The 18,719-nt window shown below is 52.3% G+C and overlaps 1 protein-coding gene across 6 annotated transcripts in view; it reads left to right on the plus strand.

Moving 5' to 3' along the window:
• GABRA3 (gamma-aminobutyric acid type A receptor subunit alpha3) overlaps nucleotides 1–18,719 on the plus strand; it is a 118,182-nt gene that overhangs the window by 37,258 nt on the left and 62,205 nt on the right. For 3 of the 6 annotated variants that reach the window (XM_031504823.2, XM_031504822.2, XM_077786589.1), the window contains one exon: nucleotides 17,242–17,375. In XM_031504823.2, the coding sequence (XP_031360683.2) occupies nucleotides 17,242–17,375 (134 nt within the window). Of the gene's footprint in view, nucleotides 1–7,575; nucleotides 7,593–7,747; nucleotides 7,825–17,241; nucleotides 17,376–18,719 lie in introns of those variants that run through there. The other 3 variants (XM_031504827.2, XM_031504824.2, XM_031504826.2) reach the window with 3 other exon arrangements.

Consider the following 18,719-nt stretch of genomic DNA (forward strand, 5'->3'; position numbering starts at 1 on the left):
TAGGGAAGGCCAGGAGCTGGACTGATGGCTGAGCCAGTCCCCCAGCACCAGCACCAGCTGTGCAGATGGTGCAGCTTGAGGAGCTGTGGGCATAGCAGGAGAGTCCTGGCCTCTGAACTGCTCCTTGTTCGTGCCTTTCTGCCAGGACAAGGCTAACACACAAACCAGTTCTGAGAGTGATGCCTTAAGCTTTAGCTTTTTTATTTGCCAGGTCCTGTACTGCATTAGTGTGAAGCTCTGAACTCCATACAGAGCGTTGGTAAGCTCTCTTCACAGTTTGGGCAGACAAAACAATCCTTCCAGGCCTGAGAGCCAAGGTCACCATCACAGCCTCAGCGAAAGTAAACTGGGGGGAAGCAAACTGAGGCAATGTGACTTCATTACCTGAAGCTATAAATGGAGAATGAACCTCTGATGTGCAAACAGACCAAACTTATATCTGCCCAAAAAACTGCCCATCGTGCACCTTGGGTGTAGCCTCTTCCAGGTTTTTGACTGCCCAAGGTGAACCTGTTAAAGGCCTTTAATAAATACTCACTTTATTGCTTTAACTCTGTCTGGCCTCTGCTCTAGGTAGCCATTCCAGGCATCAAGAAGTTCCTCCTTTCATTAACCACTGAGCTGCTGGGTCAGCCTCAGTTTCCACGAGGGTGGCTCCAGCAGCCAGGGCTTGGAGCAGCCTGGCCCTTGCAGGCACCTTAACATCATGAAAGGCTCTTTTTACCTGTGTCTCTGCTGGTTTTCTTCAGCTAATTAGAGCTGATAAAACCCACTCACTGTAAGACATTGCCTCAGCCTTCCTGTGCTCCCTCCACCAAAGGTGATGACACCTGAATCCTTCCAGGGAGCACGGCACAGGCAGCGTGGTGACATTTAGAGCTCTTGTTAAAGGAGCAGGTTCAACTGAGGTCTTTGGGAATCTTCTGCTCTGCTGCTGACAGGCTCTATCAACAACCACAGTGCACGGGTGACTCTCCTGCTTGGTGGAGAGGAGCCTGGGATGGCTGTATTGACAGAAATACCCTCCGAGTCCAGATGTGGTAGGTCCTGAGTGCACCAGAGTTCACTCCTCCCTGGGGATTTATTATCCTAAAGGCCTCTGTGCCCGAAGCTCAGCAGCATCTTTGTGCCAGAAGGCTGCTGATGTAAACTGAGCTCAGTTTATCAAGCTGTGATGAGACTGGGGTCTCCTCTGAGTTGCCAAAGAGCTGAGGAGAATATTTGGAACAAAGACCTGGTATCACATATTGCATGAAACATGAACAGAGGGCATTTTCCAAACGCTTCAGCTGGCGTTGTCAACCCCAGCAATTTTTAGTGTGAACCTCCTGATATCTGGCCCTGTTTCAAGCTGTAGGTTTTGGCTCCCTGCCACTCGATTCTTTCTGAATAAAAATTGAGTTCACAGCTTTTTGGGTGCAGAGAAAAACTCAGAGGGACCCTGCATCAGAAAAAAAACAAGCACAAACAGTGACTCTCAAAGCCAGCTTTCGTAAGCACTTGATTTAGGTGTTAGGTATCTAAATTGTTTAAGAATATTTGGAGTTGACAAGCATGTGCAACGTTAGAAATAGAAATGCTGAGGCATCGAAAACCTTATGACTCCACAGGGGGATCTTTGAACTGATGCTGCTGTTGTAGCTGCAAACAGAAAACAGGGAGTATGTGAACAGGTCTTTCTCTCCAGGTTTATTTTTGCTCTTGCCAAGGGACTGCAGGACAAATACAGTCTCTTTCAGGCCCATTAGCTTTTATGAATTTGTTCCACTGCCAGCACATAGCTTTTGAATTTCGAGACTGCTCCCCCTGCTAGAAGAGCTCTGGTACTTCTGCATGGAGTTGGACCTGGCTTCTGGAGACTGGGATGGCATGTTTTGTCATAGAAACGAGACTCCAGCTCTCTGCTTTACCAGGATCTGCCTAGACACAGCCCTTGAGCTCTGCAGTGCCTCGCAGGAAGGGATTTTTAGCTCAGTGAGGTCTTGTGTGGGTATGTATGTTGACCATCTGTGTGAAATGAAGATTTACAGCTGTCCTAATGGCCATTGCTGGGTTTCCTTGGGCATGTCTAAGCTATTGGTAAAACCTCATCTAAGGCAACAAAGATTGTGGTCTTGTGTAGAAACACTGCAAGCATCCCTCAGGATTATATATCAGCAGATCTATTGATCAGTTCCTCTCAGGGAATGTGGAAAGGTGAGGGAAAAAATATCTTTTCCACTAGTGCATGTTTGGTTGTGAATTGTGACCTCAGGTGGGCCACCAGCACAGCCCTGCAGTGCCCCAGCTGCTTCTGAAAATAATCATTTTTCTCTCTTACTTTGCCAGGCTGCTTCTTCAGTTACCTGAACTTCTGGTGGCAGGAGCCACCTTCGTATTTGTCTTGTCAGGATTTAGTCCCAGCATTATCAGGTGCGTGGAATTTATGGATTAAGTGACAATCTGCATAACATGTGGGATGCAAAGCAAAAGCTCTCTCTATTTTCTGAGGTTTGGAGGGGGAGTTACAGCAGCAAGAACAGCTTTTGCTGTGTGTTTGAGAGGGTGAAAGGAGCATGTCCTGTAGCCCCTTCCCATGAGGAAAAGGTGTGTGGGAAAAGTCTCTTCTTGTGAGGACCAGCAGGTTGTGGTCACCTGCTTTGAGCTGTGCTGGGCTAACACAGCTCTTGAGAGAACACAGCATTTTAGGTGGCTTTTGTCCCCTCAGGGCAGGCTTTCAGAGCTTCACCATGGACATGGGGGAGCAAGGGGAAGGACGCAGTGCCCTCCTCCCTCCCTCAGCCCAGGGGTTGTCCCCGCACCCTGCTCCCTGCCCAAAGGCAGCAGAGCTCCAGCTCCGTGCTGGTTCGTATGGGTGGCTCCAAAGCACTTTTCTGGATGCTGCCCCTCGGGATGGATGTTCGGCTTCGCTCGAGGGGTGAGAATGCGGTGCCTCAGCAGGCAGAGAGCAGCCCTGGCTGCGAGGGGGGACAGTGGCACCGGGGCGAGCTGTGACCCTGCGGCCGAGCCGGGGGGCTGCTGCATGGCACAGAGGAGCCGGGGGTCTCTCGGAGCGGAGCTGGAGGCGAGTTGCCATGGAGATGGGCTAATAAAGCATCGCAGCCGGGCTCTGACGCTGCTCCGGCTGCACAGAGCGGCGCGTGCGGAGAAGGGGCAGCTGCCATGTGGGGATGGAGAGACAGAAGGTGACACCAGGAGACTGGGACAGGAGTTTGGTCCGTAAGGCTGTCGAGCTGTCCCCGGGTGCTTTAGGAGTAGGAGGGAATGGGAGAAAGGAGCCCTCTTCTCCCAGCTCTTTGGGAAGCAGGACATCATCGCGGTGCTCCTTGGCGGTGAGTGACCAGGGCATGGCAGAGGATCTTTGTCCTGGCCACCTGTGTGCAGGCTGGCTGCTTTCCCTGGCAGCAGGAGAGGGCTCCAACGTGGATGTCAGCTTGCAGGGACCCCCTCACACAGGCCTGCCACAAAGGACTCGGCTGTGCCCTGGGTCCTGTTGTCTCCACACACCTGCTGCTCACTGCCAAGGCGAGTGCTGGAACCCAGCAGGACATTTGTAACTGCACTGCCCTCCCTGTGCTGACGGTCTTTGGTCCTTGGAGCGGCTCTGTGCCTCCCAGTGGCCCTGTGGGAGGTGTTCCTGGGACCTGTCCCTCCCAGCACGCTGCCCTCCTGCCCCTCAGTGCCAGGGAAGGTCAGCTGTGCCCTGGCTCAGCCCTTCCCTGCAAAGAACTGCAGCCAGCTTCCTTGGATCTGGCTTTGGCTGGAGGGTGGGAATTGGAATGGCCTGGACTCGCCCCCAAGAGCTGTGTGTGCTGGAGGTTGCTGCACATCCCTAAGCTCTTCCTCCAACCTCCACCTGCAGAATGGACCCTCCTGCCTGGCTGTTGAAGGGCTCAAATCTGCAATTCCATTCTGTTCAAGGGCATTGCAGCATGGACCTAAAAGCTAGCAGACTTTTATTCTGGCTTGTTAAGCAGGTTGATGGGAGGGAAAGGCTTTGCTAATTATTAGCAAGGTATTCCCAGGCTGCTGTACTTCCATTTTGAGAGATTACTCTTCAATAATATGGTGACAGCCACATTTTAACCTTGATCACCATAAGAAAGGTTTTGCCTCAAAGCCATGAGCTCCTGGACTGTGCCAGAGTTCAGGGAGGTGTTCCAGCAGGTAAAGGCAGAGACAGGGAGGTTAGATAGTTTAAAAAAGAAATTAAAAGCCTTATGATGGAGAGATGCATTAAAAGATAATTGCTTACAGGTTTCACAAGATGTTTTTATGTCTCTTAAATTGATAAATGTATCCACAGAGACTGATACTCTTAATGGAGGGTTACCTTTACTTCTGAATAGAGCAGAGATCAAAGCAATTACAACTAGATATTGATAACACTACCCATACCCCCCAGAGAAAAGGTTTTCTAAAATTGGACTTCTTAAGCTACCCAACACCTGCTTCCCTGGCCAAAGCCTCTTCTTTCCATCCTGACAGCATCCCCTGTTGTCCAAACCCCTCCTGTGCTACTGCTGGATAGCCCTTATGTCTTTAATTCCATCATCAAGCACTGTCCAGATGGTGGGAGCACTCACTTCCCTTATGGGTCAGTTGTTCCTCAGCACTGGCTGGGATAATGGAAGATTTCCACAGCCTCCCTTGATGTCTCTGCAGGGCTAACAGGTGGGGTGAGCAAATCATGAGGGGCAGGAAGGTTTTTGGGATCTCTGGCACAGCCTCTCTACTCCAGGAGGGCTTTGACTGGTGGATATTTTGATTAATGGTTTGGCAGCTGGAAGCAGACCTTGATGTGCCTGCTCTGCCAAGGACTTGCGTGAGCTGATTATCGTGTGGATCAGCACATCTGGAGGGGCACAAAGGGTTACAAGATGTCATCCACAGACCTCCTAATTTGGGAGGTGCACCTTTCTTAGGTGCTGCTCCTCTTGCTCTGCTCTCTGCAACTCGCTGTTCATGTCGTGCTCTCTTCTCTGTCTCACTCCAATTAGTCTCATCCCCACCTTTGTAAGAACCTGTCGTGTGCTGTGGCTTCAAGGGGAGTGGTTCCACTTGATTTTTAGATTCTTGGAAATCTAAGAATCTTAGATCCTTCACTCTTCCAGTGAAGGGCCATACGCCCAAGACTCGTCCAGGCTGCTGGCAGTGTCAGAGACTTCTGAGCACAGGAGGCAGCGTTTGGTGAAGGCATCTCAGGGCAGAGTAAGAGATATTGCTCCTGGGGAGCTGTGTATGAACTGTGTATGAACTGTGTATGAACTGTGTGTGAACTGTTGTTCATGGAAGAACAGGCCTCAAGAGAAGCATGGTTTTTTTTGCCTTTAACTGCTGTTAGCAGCACTTGAATGTGTAAATCTTGGAATGTTCTTCAATACGAGCCATTGAAAATCCTGAGTCACTTCTGTCTCCGGATATGCCTGTCTCACTGATTCTGTTTCATGCCTCTTCTCAAATCCAAGGCAGCTCATGCCAGCAGCTGAATCAGTTTGGAAAAGAGGAAAAAGAAATATTAGGACGATTTCTGCTCTCAGCCTCAAGGCCATCAATGTCCTTGAGCAGGCCAGGTCCCCTGTCTGAGTGTGATCATCTTGGTGTGTTCTCCAGTGGGAAGATGGTGGGCCAGACCCTTGGGGCTCTTAGCTAAGGGAATGGCTGTGCCTTGGGACTCCCTCTGGGCTCTTCTCTGTTCCCTTGCCAACAGTCTTTTGTTCACAAGCATATAAATGAGGAACAGAAGACGTGGCTTGGAGGAATTGTGGATGTAAGCAGGAATTCCGTGTAAAGAACTATGGCCAAATTGTGTTGCTTGTAGGGCTCTTCCTTAGCTGACCATGCCCTGAGTAGGACACTGGATTAGCTGTTGGTGTCCTGAAATCTCTTCCTGAAAATTCGAGTTTCCCTATGATCCTATGATTCGTCCTAGTTTTGGAGACCAGCAAAAAGCTCCTCTGCTGGCATGCACACACAGCTGTCTTCTTGAGTGATGCTTTATATTATGGCAGGAGGAGTTCAATGCAGAAACAGACTTTTTAAAATGGCAACAGCCCTACACCATGTACTGGGTGCTGTCATTCATGTGTGAACAGCCTAAGGACAATTAAAATGTTGGCTGTCCACACAAGATCTCTCAACTTAGGTCTCTGCTGCTCAGACAAAATATTTTTCAGAGGACAGAAAATAACAACTTGAAGGTCTTGCTGCTACTGCAAAATTGTCCTGTGTGTATTTAATCTCCATTGTCTGGGGTTGGATGTGATGTTGAGGGCTGGAGAAACTTATCTTGATTAGGGTTTGTGATGGTTCAGAGTTCCTGTAAGTGAGCCAAACGTTGCAGTAACACTAAAGATGCTTCCTGCTCAGGTCTAAAACATGGCAGCTGTGATTGTGGGGGCAGTGACCAGTTTTTGTTCGAGATGTTGGTCTTCAGACCTTGTGAGCTCCTCTGATCTTGCCTGTGGACCCTGCCCAGCAGAGGAAAGCAGAACTTTACTGGCATTTAACCTGCTGCTTACAGACACACCTGGATACATGGATTAGTAAAGACCATCCTCAGATCACAGGGAGATGAAATTTGGCTTTGATAGAGAGATGAGGTTCTCTTCCTACTGTCCAGGAATGCCATGATAAATACTGCTATCCCCCTGAAGTCAGGATGGCTGTGCTCTGCAGGGATGAGGTAGAACCGTGACTGCCCCTTTCTCCTGGAAGCAAGAACTGGGTCATTTTCTAATACCTCAATGCGGAGAACTGACAGTTAAATTAGATTTAATCACCCATGCCTTGAGGGCCCTTGTCCTGAAGTATGTTTCCATGTTACTTTAAGTATTCAGAACCAAGAGTATTTTCCAGAGGAGCTCTGGGGTGGTCAGCAGTGCCTGCAGTGATGCTCCGTGCACCCACCCCACAGCCTCAGTGGTGGATCCAGGGCTGCTTCTGTACCTTGGAGGCAACTGCGGCTGAGCCTCGCGCTGCGTGCTGAGCAGGGAGAGCTCTGCAGGGACAATATATTTTGAGTGTGCCTCACTGTCAGCTTTTGCCTTTCCCAGCTTCGCTGCCGTGTGGCTCTGCAAAACCTCCCCGAGCCCAGCCGGCTCTGGCCAGCCCTTCCTCTGGCATCCCTGCATTTCCACACCACTTCTGCCCTTGCCTTCACTGCCAACACCTTGCTGCATTTTAACCTCTCTTCCTCCTCTCCCCTTCTCTTCCCCGCGTTTTCCCCCTCTGCCTGTCGTTTTATTGCGATATAAGCCTCGGCGATCCCAATTTGTGGGCCAAACTTCCCTGTCCCGGCGGGAGACCCGGGATTCGGGCAGGCCCGGCAGCGTGGAGGCAGCTTGGGGTGCTGCCCACCTCCTCGCAGGAGCATCAGCGCCTCGAGGAGCTCCCCCCTTCAACAGGTAGGGAGCAGCCAGCCTGCTCTGCACATCCTCCTGCGCCGAAAGGATGGCGGTGCTCTGAGGCCGGGGCTGGGCGGAGGACCCCGCAGCATCCATCGCTCGGGGAGGGGGCTCCAAACCGGGGCAAGAGGCAGCGACCCATCCCCGCCGCCTGCGCTGCGGGGCGGGCGGCTCGGCACAAAGCGGGTGGGTAAACCCTCCTCCGGGGCGCGGGGAGGAGGAGGAGGAGGAAGGCGGGGGGATGCTGCTCCCCTCCCTCCCTCCCTCGCCGTCTGCCTCGCTCGCCGCGGCCGGAGCAGCGCGCAGGCGGCACTGGCAGCCCCGGCCGGGCGGCACGGCGGGCCGGGCGCGGAGCCCTGCGCAGCGCTGCGGAGCCCCGCGGGCTCCGGCCGCCCCCGAGCCCCCGCCGGGGCAGCCGGTGAGTGCGGGCGGGCGGCGGGCGCGGCCCCGCTCCGCCGCGGCGCATCCCCGGCGGGGGCTCGGGGGGCGGCCGCGGGGCAGCGCGGAGCCGGGCCGGGGCGGGATGGGGATGCCGGGGGCCGCGCCGGCCCCGCGTTTCGTCTGGGGGTCGCGGACAATAGGCGGAGCGGCGAGGGAAGGGGGGGCTCGGCCGGGCGGCCGCGGTTCGGAGCATCCCCGCTCCCGCGGGAACTCCGCGCGTGTCGGTCCGGAGCGGAGCCGTGCCCCGGTGCTCCCCGCCGGGCATCCAGCCCGCCCGGCTGCCGCTGCTGGCTGGAGAGCGGGGAGAGCGGCTGCGGGGAGAAACGCCTGGAGGAGGCAATCCTGAGCCCCCCTGGCTGGAGCTGGACGGGGAATGCAGGGGAAGGGATGAGCCGGGAGAAGGGTGTAGTAAAGCAAAGTCAAATTTCCCCCGGAATCCCGCAGCCAGGCCTAATGGGCACAGATGCTGTGTTGGGCTGGGGAGGGAGAGGAGTTTTGGGGGCTGCGGTTTCTGATGCTGGTATGAGGGGCGAGGGGAAAGGAGCTCCAGGTCTTTTCTCCTTCTCCCAGAGTTACTAGGACTGAGATATGGATCATTAAAAAGGAATAGCCTAATGCAATTAAGTGGCAGACAGTCCCCACTGCAACACTTAGCCATTGTTCCTCACTCTGCTTTCTGCCAGAATGATTCTCTCCTGGACAAGAGAAGTACAAATGAACAAATAGTCCATTTCCCTGGCCAATTGCATCTGTAGTGTCTCCCTCGAATCTGCTGCTGACTGGCTGCAATTGCAGCAGCATCCCCAGACAGAAACAGAGAACCAGGACCCTCTGGTGAAATTCCTGCTGCCATGGGCTGGCAAGAGCAGCTCCCAGTGGCTGCTCACCCGGGTTGTTCTGGTGGCAACAGCAGAGCAGGTTTGCTCCCTCACCCCTCCATCCCCTTAGTGCCCTTCTGGGGAGCGCAAAGAAGAAAACCAGCAGGTGCTGAGGCAGGACCAGCCCATAACTAGAAGATGCTACTTGTGGTTCAGGCAAATCTTCTCCTTTCTGTAGTCTGCCTCTTAACTTTCTCCTTGCCCTGGAGGATGCGGGATTTTGAGGAGTTTTGAGGTGATGCTGTTTCGGTGGAGTTTGGCCATCCTGCCCTTCAGCCTGTGCCCGTGGTGCCCGGGTGCCCGCAGTGCACAGAGGCAGGAGTGCTGGAGCCTGACCTGCTGCTCCTTCCCGAGAGCTCCGAGCAGCTGGAGGGATTGCGGCTGCACCTGGGCCCTCGGCACACGCTCGCCTGGGGGCTGCTGTGTCCTTTCCCCGGAATCTCCTCCTGGTTCTGAGAGTGCAGCCGAGCCCGGCGTGCGGGGAGGCACAGATGCATTGTCTGCACTGCTGCGAGACACCCTCGGCACAGGGGGACTGCTGCTTTTCCTCGCTTTGGAGCTTCTCATCACAAGTCTGCATCATGGAGCTTTTCTCCTTCTGTTCTTTCTTCTTTCTTCTCCCTTTGTCTGTAGACTGCCACCTGTCCCACTTCACTCTCAGCTTCTCCTTTGCCTTTTCCTGCTTAATGTGTTCTTTCACCTCAGTTTTTTTTTTGTCTAAGTAGACCATGTCCTCTTCAGCCCGCTTGTCTCCACACTGGAGAGCCCAGAGCACAGAGCCCAGCCCCTCATCTCAGTCTGAGTATTCTTGCCAACTGTTTACAAAAAGTAGCACAATACCCAGGCTGAACACTGACATAATTACAAACCCAGCCAGAGAGTGTAGTAAATAATCCAGCTTTTCAGGCTTTTGCCCAGTGGTGAGTCTTTTGCCATCTCCTCTGCCCGTGGGCTAAATGTATTATACTTGGCTTGCATTCGCTCATATTCTGGAAGCAGGGAGTCAGCGCGGCCGTGTGTGGCATCGCAGTGGATGTGCAGGGATGCCTTGCACCATGCACACTCCCCTGTGTGCATCGTGTGTCTCACTCTGCTCCCGGGGCCAGGCTCTGGCAGTCGTGCTGGGCTCCTGCGGGGCTGCCAGGGCAGGGAAGCTGCTCAGGTGAGGGGATCGTTCCATCAGCGAGGGCACGATGGCTCTGGGGTGAAGGTCAAAAGCGCCAGCAAAAACCGCGGGGCTTGGTGCGCAGCGTTTGCACTGCTGGCCAGTTTTCCAGAGGATGGTGGGTACATGGAATTGCAGATACACAGAACTGTGAATACTGTCAGCACAGTTGTATTTCCAGTTGTGATTGTGAGCCTGAGTCTGTCTGCAGTTGCTTTGATTGTGAGTCAGTCTGTCTGCAGTTGCAGTAGCTGTGAATCAGTGTCTGCCTGTAATTATGTGGGTGAATCAGTGTTGGCTTGTTACACTATGAGTGCAAACGGTTTCCCATAGCAGTTGTGGGTGTGAATCACTCTACAGTCCCTCTGGATGTGTTTTTGAGTAGAGAGATGCAATACTTGGATTAATTTTGTTTTGATGAGGAAAAACTGTCAAGCGGCTTCTCATTTTGGAGAATTAAGGCTGGGCTGGGAGTTGGGCACAGACCTTATTCCTTCGTTACCAGCAGAACAACTTACAGAAGAAATCTACTTTAAGGCTTGCTCCCAAGATTTACATGTTGATCTAAACGTTTAATTTCTTTGCCTGGTGCGTCTGCATCCAAGTGTCTTCTTCTGCTGGCGTCCCTTGCAGAGCTGCAGACAACACATTTGATAACCATCACGTGTGCCTTGTACCTTCTGTGTGTGGCAGATTCACGGGAAGGTTGTTTATGGCTCCTACAGTGCCTGTGTGTTTGCAGGGACAGGCCAGTGTGTGCCTCTTGGGTAGGTGAGCACAAACATTTCCATGGCCAGGAGTCGAGGACTGTGTGGCTGCTCTGCCACGCGCCCCTCGCTGCGAGCCAGGGCTTGTTTCTCTACGTAGGTGGCAAAGAGCAAGTTGGATTCAGGTGGATGGAGGTGCTGCTGCCTGTTTCTCAATCTCTGATTTCTCTAAAACGCTGTAGCAGCTTCTGGCCTTCAGCAGCATCTGTACAGCACCAGACAGTGCTGAACTGGAGGCAAGCTGGAGAAATCCGGGCGACCTCAGGTGATGGAAGCAGAGCACTGGGCTGGATCCAGGCTCCCAAAGGCAGCCTGGCCCGTGCTGGCTGCTGCAGGTAGAGCTGGGAGCTGGCAGGGCTGGGCTGCTGAGCTGGGTGTCGGCACACGGGAGTCCCGGCGAGCTCATTTCAGAACAAAGGGATGCAAACAACCTGGGAAGCGAAGGGATGCGAGACAGGGTCTTGTGAAACACCACAGCGCCTTACTCCGCCGGTTCCGGGCTTCCAGATGAGCTGTGGCTGCTCATTGCCGCCCCTGCCCTCAAATGAAAAGATGCTTTTGTTCCAAGGGACCCTCCTTTTCAGCTGGAGTGATCGAGAAGTGAAGAAAACCCTTCCCAGCAGGGACACAGGGCAGCGTGTGCCTCGCCTGTGTTTATTGCTGCTGCACTGAGCACTTGCTGGCTGCTGTCTCTGCAGAGAGAGCTTGGAGCTTTGCTCAAAGAAGCATTAAAGAGGCACAGCAGTGGTCACCAGAAGCCTGGTGTGCTCTCACAGGGTCAGGGACATCTGGACAGAACCCAGCCCGTGCAGGCTGGATGATTCTGCAATCCTTGAGGGGTGTTGGAGAACCTCTCCTGCTGCCTGGGACCTGTTTTGGAGAGCCTCCAGTGCAAGGAGGAAGGGCTTTAATGAGCTTCTTGTGCTGTGCAAGTGCTCCTGAGTTTGGGGGTAAATATGCAGGTGTTGTGAGGTCACCTAGAGTGCTCTGCTTGGCTGTGCTGCCGTGCAGGTGGGCAGATGGTGCTTGACACCACCAGGGTCTGGATCACCCTCTTCTTCCTGCACAGAAGTGCTTTGATCTGAGGTTTTGGGCTGAGGCTGCTTCTTCTTCCCAGTCTGAATTCCAGCTGGCTCCCAGCAGCAGCTCCTCACTGCACAGCCCTCCCTGGGATACCTGAGTTGACAAAAGATGTGCAGCTGCTGCAGGTCCTGGGAGCTGAGTGGGAGCTCTCAGTGCTCTGCACCCCTCCAGCTGATGCCACTGGTGTCCATGCATGGCACGTGGGGATGCTGATCCAATGATACCACAGGTGGACAGCATCTCTGGGTGCACTACTGGGGCCAATTTGTCCTTTGGGCTGGTTTCTGAATGCTGTCACCTGGTGAGACTATTGCTGAGTGAATCAGATGGTTCCCCTGGCTGTGCATCTTCCCAGGGGCAGTAATTCGGGTGAGATACTCATGTGACTCTCACAAACGTGCCCAGGTGGGCTTATGGGCTTTTTCTGCCTTCTTTTATTTTCTGGTGCTTGCAGTAGCCCTCTCTCTGGCCATTCTCTCACATTTTTTGCAATTTTATCTTTCAGTCTCCACCTCCAGAGTTCTGTGTCTCTCCCTTGTCAGCAGTAAGCCTGTGCTAATCACTCTTTCCTAGGAAGGCACTTCAGAATATTTAATGGTTTCTAGAATAAGGATTTCTGGGAAGATCAGGGTCAGCGTGCCAAGTCAGGAGATACCAATGTTGGCATAGCTACTAGGGTACCTTGCTGGTTTGGAAGTTTCCAGCACTTTTTTTGGTTCCAAAACCCACTTCAGTGGGAGCAGGGGCTGGATCATGTCTCTGTGATGAGGGAATGAAGGAAGGAAGCTTTTCCAATTCCTTGTTCACAGCACAGCCAACAGGAAGACTGTATTTCCCTGGAGTGCTGTTGTGCTATGATGCTCTGGAGATGGGACAGATTGTCTTGGAGAGGAGTGGGAATGTTTGTGAAGCCCTTAGGTGTGTGCTTATAAAGACACCTGCCAGATTCCATGGGTTGTGAACTTCAAGTATCACTGGATTCCAGCTGCAGGATGTCAGCAGGGCTCCTTAGGAAATCTGCATTGGATTCAGCTGTGGAGGTTACCAGCAACTGCACAATTAGTGCTGAGTGCATTTGCTAACTGTGCCATTAAGGAGTGAGCTGTGGACAGATGGAGGAGAGAAGAAGTGCAGGGCTGCTCTGAACACACACCATCCCTCCAGACTCCATCTTGCACAGACACAGAGGAGAGTCAGAAGCTCTGGGGAAGATGTTCTTTAACTTATATGGAAGAGGGGGTCAGTCTAAAGAGTCGTACCACTCTTTTCTGAGCTTGAAAATGTTGGCATTCTGCACTTCTTTCTTCATGGACACTGTTCAGTTTTCCCTTCAGCAAGTCCTAGTAAGAGATTTGATCTTTTTTCCTTCTTGGAGGCTGTTAACAGCCAATTAACATTCCTAAACCCTCGCTTGGTTGCATGCAGTTAAATGCACGTTGCCTGCATCCTCCCTCCCCTTCCCGAGGATCAGGGATCCCTGCAGGTATTCAGATCAAGGCGTTGGCTGATTCAGAGCTTTCCTGAGTGGGAAGTGACAGCTGAATAGCCTAGCACGGGGACAGCCCCAGCACGGCTGGAGGAGCTCCAGTGCTGCGTTTCCTGAGGCTCTCGTGGGTGTTCCCATCCCTTCCCTGGGCACCGAGGGACCCCTTCGCCTGCTCTGCCATCAGCATCCTCTCCAAGAGCTGCTCTTGAGTGCTAAAATCTGAGGAGCTTGTGGGAGTCCAGGGCATCCCTCTGGCTGCTCTGGCAGGTCTGGGACTCTGGCAAGGGCCAGGAACCCCCCGGACAGAGCCCCCAGAGACACTGGCTGTGATCTCTGTCCATGGAAAAGAGTTTTCAATCTTACAGGATCAATTACAAGCTCTGAGTGTTTGATAGAAGTCATAATTAAGTGTGGCACGGGTGCAAAAGTAAAATTTTAGCATTCTAGATGAGGGGTCCAGCGGGGACAAGATGGAGGAAATTGGGTGGGCCTTGTCCTTTTTCTCCTTCTCCATGCCCTCCATGTCTCACTGTGGTGTTGGCATTTTTCTGTGGGTTCAGGCTGGGGACACACTGTCCAACGTAGGTGACAGATCTTGGCACGTTATTGTGAATGCAGCCCAGGGAGTTTCTGGTATTTAATGTTTGTCACATCCCACTGAGGGCAGAGCCCCACACGCTGCCCTGCAGGACAGAGCTGGGCAGGGCAGCAGAACATGTGAGAGATAAACAGAATAAACAACCTGGAAACCAGCACAGACAATTCAATTTATGACTCCTTTGGCAGCGGGGCTGACAGACAGAGACTTTCTACAATCTCAGCATCATCAATACCACAGATTCTGACAGAGCTCAGTTACTGGGCTGTTGAAACCTTGAGAGTTGTTTTACAAACTGATTTTATTAGGGAGGCTGTGTGGCCAGTAGAAGCTGTTGAGCTTCTAAAGCACTTGCACCAGTTGGGTTCTTGTGTGTGCCTGTGGCTGGGCTTGCAAGAGCCCCAGGAAAGGGGAGAAGTGATGCTGAGAGCTGCTGTGCCATGGGAGCCACACTAGGATCTGGCTCTGGGGAGCTTTGGGTGATCCCCTGGACTGTCTGAATGGTGAAATCTCTGCAAAAGCCTCCTTGCATTTTCCAACACGTTTCCTGCTTGGCAGCAGGGTGATGAGCAGGACTGGCTCTGCTTCTCAATCCATCTCCAAGTGTGAAGTAGCCATAGAATGAGGAAAACGCCCTGCAGCCTCTCCTGTCCAGCTTCCCTAGAAAAACACAATGCATGAACCAAAGGAAAGTGGAAGGAAATGGTGCCAAGCTGTTTTCCATGCTCTGTTGTCCTTCCCGAGTCCCTGAGTGCAGCCATAGCAAAGCCCCATTTTGGGGATGTTCTCAGTGTGAACAAACTGAGATGTGACTGGCAAAATGTCTGCTTGGGCAAGTGGTGCAAACAGATTTTGCTCCCAGTGCAGGTATGTAGAGCTGGTTCTGATGCTTCAAATGAGACTTAAGCACAAATTTGACTTAATTTGAGCACCGCTGTTGGCTAGCATCTTCCTTATCAGAACTATCCAAAGTAGGAAATTAACCTTCATGTCTGTATAATATTGAAGGAAAACTCTATGAACAATGTTTGGTGAAAATTCAGTTGGGCATTTTCAGACAGGACACACCCACATGGAAGATGTTCTGGATTTTGTCATTGTTCCTGAACCTCCAAATTACCTTGTTCCTCCATTTTCTAGTGCTCATTTTTTTTTTTTAGCTTCACTTTTCTACTGTTGGTACATAATCTGCCCCAGCCACGGTTTCACCAAATCTGATAAAGATGGTCCTAAATGTTCTACAGGAGCCACAACAGTTCCTGCAGAGCCAGGAGGCACCTGCTGCAAATCCAGAGTGTCCTAATTTGTGTGGGGATCCCTGGTCAAAGTCTGCTGGCTGTGCAAATTCTACCCAAACAAAGCATTTTCTAAAATCAGCAGTTGAATGGGAAGATGTTTATTTCAGTGAAAATTTTCAGTGGTTTTTTGGGGAGAGGATAGACAGCAATGGTTCTTTTATTTTTTTTTATAATTTTTTTTTTTTTTTTTGCTTTTGGCTAGTATTTGAAATTGCCTTAGGGAAAAAAAATCAATTAAATACTATTGTATAATATGCAAGTTGAAATGAAATGAAAGGGGAAAGTTGAAAGGAAATCTGTTGAGAAGCTGCTTATTGAAGAAATTCTGAATTTGCTTGTAAGAAAAATCAGCATTTTATCTGTCCTTGTCTTGATTTGGAACGAAGTCTCCCCGAAACGTTGGAATTTCCCACAGAACAGATGTTCAGCCAGTTAATTTGTGCTTCATCAGCAAATACTTGAATTTCCAAGACTGTGTGTCCCTTCTCAGCTGGAGAGTGGGGAGAGGCAGAGGAGGCATCCCAAATCAGAGCTTTTCTCACCAGAGCCGCGGGTGTGTCCATGCCAGAGGCTCCTGCAGCTCCCTTGGTGTGAGGATGAGCTTCCCCAGGGGACACTCAGGTGGAGTCCTGATTCATGAAGCCTGAGCACACTGTGCCTAAATTAATCCATGCATTAATTTCTGCAAGGACCTTATGGGCTGATGGGGAGGAAGGTAAAGGTAGCTGGGGCTAAATGCTGGGTTGGTTGGTTGGTTCTTTTTTCCCTTGTGCCTGCTGGTAGTGAGTATCCTGCCAGAACAAAAGCTGGGGTGGGTGGTAAGGACTGGTGGTGTTTGGCTCTTACTCCTGCCTGCCTGCAGCTCGTGTGCTCCTAGAGGTAAAAAACAAGGATCAGGCACAGCCTCCAGGGAGACTGTAGGGCCCCATAGGTGTGGGGAGAGCAGCTAAATGCAGGAATGGGATAAAACACACGGCCCAGCCTGGCCTTGTGCCTCTCCTCTTGCAGGGGCAGCCAGGTGTACACTGAGGACACGTGTGATCTCCAGGTGTTTCCAGCTGCTGAGCCCTCTGCACGGGATTCCTGCTGGGGGTTCTCCTCTCCCACATCCCTGTGCAGAAACCCCTGCTCCCTGGCAGCACCCAGATAGTTCTCCTGCCCCCTTCATCCTGGCCCAGAATTGCCATCCAGCTGCTGAGGTTTGGCACCTCTTTCAGTGCCGGGGGCAGCTGCACAAGGCTCTGCAGCATTGAGTGGGGAAATCCAGGGGTCACATTTGGTTGGCACCAGCAACTTGCCCTGGTTTCTGCCTGCTGTGATTGACTGGAGCCTTCTCTGCTGGCTCTGGGGGCTCAGAGTGGGGCTGGCTGAACCCCCCAGGTGCCAGGGGGGATGTCACGACAAGCTGTATTTATCCAGGCTGTTGCTTGGCAGTGCTGCTCCAAGGTGCATCAACATAATGAGATACATAAAAGGAGAAGGCAGTTAAATGTGCAATAACATCACAATAAAAGTAAAACTGAGCATTAATGAAAACTCTGAGCACACTAAGTGTAGTATCGTTGAGCGCTCCCAACACCTTGGGCCTCGGTGGTCAAACTTCATAATAATTTCTGGCAGTGTCATTACCAGAATTAAATGAGGGTTTAACTGTCTAGAAAAAGATGCTGGGAAAAAAAAATGGGTCTTGAGACTTCACAAATGGTTGTGCTGTGTGGATGTTACTGAGGTAGCAGAGGTGCCAGGTGAGCTGGGCACTGCTGCAAGGGGCAGGTTGTGACTGAGCCTGCAGGGTGAGGTGGAGGAAGGTGGGGTTACTTTGGAAAGTGAGCTTTGCTCTTGCTGCTGAAGCACCTGGGGTGCTGCAGGGTCTGCTGTGAGGGTGGGGTGAGAGTTTTAATGTGTGTACTGCTTGGCTCTGCTGTGATGCAGCTTGCCCAGGGCCAGCAGCGCTCCAGGCCACGATGCTGCCTTTGGTTCCTGAGGGTTTCCCCAGATTTCAAATGCAGGACCCCAGAAATACTGATGGCTGCCCAGCATGAAAAATTGAACTGTTTGCTTTTCCCTAGTAATGAAATCTCTTTTCTCTCCTGTCATTCCCCTCTGTCCCTCCCTGCAGGTTTGGAGGCTCGTTTTGCAGTGGCTGCACAGACACCATGGCGCTGAGGCTCCCAGGAATGGGGCCCTTCTCCCTCCTCAGCCTTGGAGTCCTGGTCCTGCTTCTGGCACTCCCTGCTGTTGCTGGGTAAGGTGGTGAGTGCTGAGTTGTTGGCCAAGGCTGCAGTCCTCTGACTGAACTTAAATATCCCGGGGTCAGTATGTGTATGAAGCAGTGCAGGGCAAAGCACTAAAGGGTCTCTGCTGTGTTTGACCCTCCCCTTGTCCTCATCCCCATGCCTTTCACCCCGGAGCTCTTCAGTCCCTAATGTGGCTGACACTGGCATTATTTGAGGTGCTCTCACAGTTGTCAGTGTTTTTTGCAACAAAACCTATTTTTGGCCTCTGCACAATTCATTCTGGGCAAAGACTCTGCTTGCCTGAGTTTTAACCTGGAAGAGAGATCCCCCCCACCCCATTGCATATTTTAATAGTATTTTAAATAACAGAAAAACAATCTGCTTCATCTGTTTGGCTGTTAATGGTGCAATGACCCACGGGCAGCACACCTGACCTGCTGCAGCACCAGGGTTCTCTGCCACCCTGGCTGGGCTTGCTGCTCTCCTGTGCCTGGGTGTGCAGGCTCTGGCTGTCCTGGCAAGCAGAATGCTGCTGCCAGCCTCCCCTTCCCAGCCTCTGGAAGCTGTCTGGAGGAGATGAAAGCCTGTTAGTCTGTGACTGCATCCCTCCAGAGCCTTTGCTGGGTGAGCTCGGGGAGCCCTTCGAGGAAGGAGGACGGAGATGTGGGGAGGGAGGAGCTGTGCACAGAGGGAGAGAAATGCAAATAATACATGACTTGTATAAAACATTTAGAAAAGCCTTTAGAGCGCCAGATGTGGACACTGCAATGCTGTCTGCTGAGTTACAAGTCCAGAAGGGATCAAGGATCTTTGGGCATGAAAAGATGTTGGTGCTGCCCCTCCCGCCCTGTCCTGCCTGCTCTGCTTTGTCCGCTTGGATCTGACTGTGCAGTTGCCTTGCCCTGTAGTGCTGACCCTGCGCTGCTGCACGGGCACAGCCAGCCCTGGCCTCACCCGCAGTGCCTGTGGGCTGTCCCCATGCCCTGTGCCTGCAGCTCTGCCTTCCTCCCTGTGCCTTTTCCTGCCCACCCTGCATTCCCCGCTGCTCCCTCGCCAGCTGCCCCGCAGGGATTGCTCACAGGACTGCTCCCCAGGAGGATTGGCTTCCCAAAGTGAGTGCGAGGGGACCCCCGTGCTGATGTGGCACAGCTCCCCAGAGAGCCTGTGCACAGGTGGCAAGGTAATGACTTTTCCTCAAGCCTATCCTAATTAAATTTGCTGTAAACCTCCGTCCTTCCTGCCTAGAGGATTTTAATTATTTTAAAACCTTGATCCCGCACATCTCTTTGCAGTTCCTTTATGCCTTGCTAAAGGGCAGCTTTAGCTTTATGTTAAGGTGAGGTGAGGCAGCCCAGAGCTT

Source organism: Lonchura striata, chromosome 14, assembly GCF_046129695.1.
Source record: "Lonchura striata isolate bLonStr1 chromosome 14, bLonStr1.mat, whole genome shotgun sequence".
Lineage (NCBI taxonomy): Eukaryota > Metazoa > Chordata > Aves > Passeriformes > Estrildidae > Lonchura > Lonchura striata.